The sequence below is a fragment of the Pygoscelis adeliae genome, unplaced genomic scaffold, assembly GCF_000699105.1.
Source record: "Pygoscelis adeliae isolate BGI_AS28 unplaced genomic scaffold, ASM69910v1 Scaffold131, whole genome shotgun sequence".
Lineage (NCBI taxonomy): Eukaryota > Metazoa > Chordata > Aves > Sphenisciformes > Spheniscidae > Pygoscelis > Pygoscelis adeliae.
In genome coordinates this window covers 1,576,444-1,577,225 of record NW_008824058.1, presented here as the reverse complement: position 1 = coordinate 1,577,225, position 782 = coordinate 1,576,444, and the positions used below count along the sequence as shown (strand labels likewise).

At 56.3% G+C, this 782-nt stretch overlaps 1 protein-coding gene across 1 annotated transcript in view; it reads left to right on the top strand.

The window, feature by feature from the left end:
- Positions 1 to 782, top strand: part of KCNJ3 (potassium inwardly-rectifying channel, subfamily J, member 3) — a 61,362-nt gene that overhangs the window by 5,825 nt on the left and 54,755 nt on the right. Inside the window, exon 3 of the mRNA XM_009334041.1 lies at positions 61 to 299. Within this exon, the coding sequence (XP_009332316.1) occupies positions 61 to 299 (239 nt within the window). The remainder of the gene's footprint in view (positions 1 to 60; positions 300 to 782) is intronic.

The window sequence follows — 782 nt, the reverse complement described above, 5'->3', positions numbered from 1 at the left end:
GCCGGTCCGTCCCCTGAGGCTTCCTGATCACGACGGAATTTCCGTCTGCTTCTGCCCGAGCCTTCCCCAGCCTCGGGCTCCCGAGCGGTGAGGACGGACGGCGTGCCGTCACCCCGCCCGCGCTCGCGGCCGGCTGTGTTTCCTCGGCCTGCTCCCAGAACCAAAAAGCAGAGCAGGTTGTTTTCACAACACGGATTTTCCGCAAACCTGAGCTGGCTGAACCTCCTCCGATGCCGTACGGACGGTTCCCGGTCAGCTATTCGGCTATTTCGCCTGCGGTCATCGCCGCCCGTTGGAACGTCTGTAACCGTCTCGTTTGCCGTTTTCAAATACGGGAGCTTGGTTTTCTTCTGCTCTTTATCTAAAATCTCTTTTGAAAGTTACCCGCTATTTTCAGAGTTATTAAAAATGGCTATCAGCGATCGAGGGATACTCAAACCCACCAATTTCAAAACCCCCCCTGTGCTAGTCACCTTGACCGCGCGACCCAGAAAGACCTGCCTGTGGAAAACGCGCCCTTGCTCGCTGGCACGGCCGCGTCGCCCGGCTTTTCCACAAACACCTCGCGGGGGATTTTCAGCCCCCCGTGCAGTATTTCGGCAGTTCAGCTGGCGGGATTTCTGCCCCTACTAACATGTGTTTCGAATCCCGGTAACTGGCTTTGCTGACGACAGGTCTTCCTCCTTCTTTTTTGTTTCTCTTGGCAATTTCCTTCCAGGCGCTGAGCGGCGAGAAGGGACTGGGGGGTGGGAAAAAACGACAATAAATCGAAACGTGAAGGG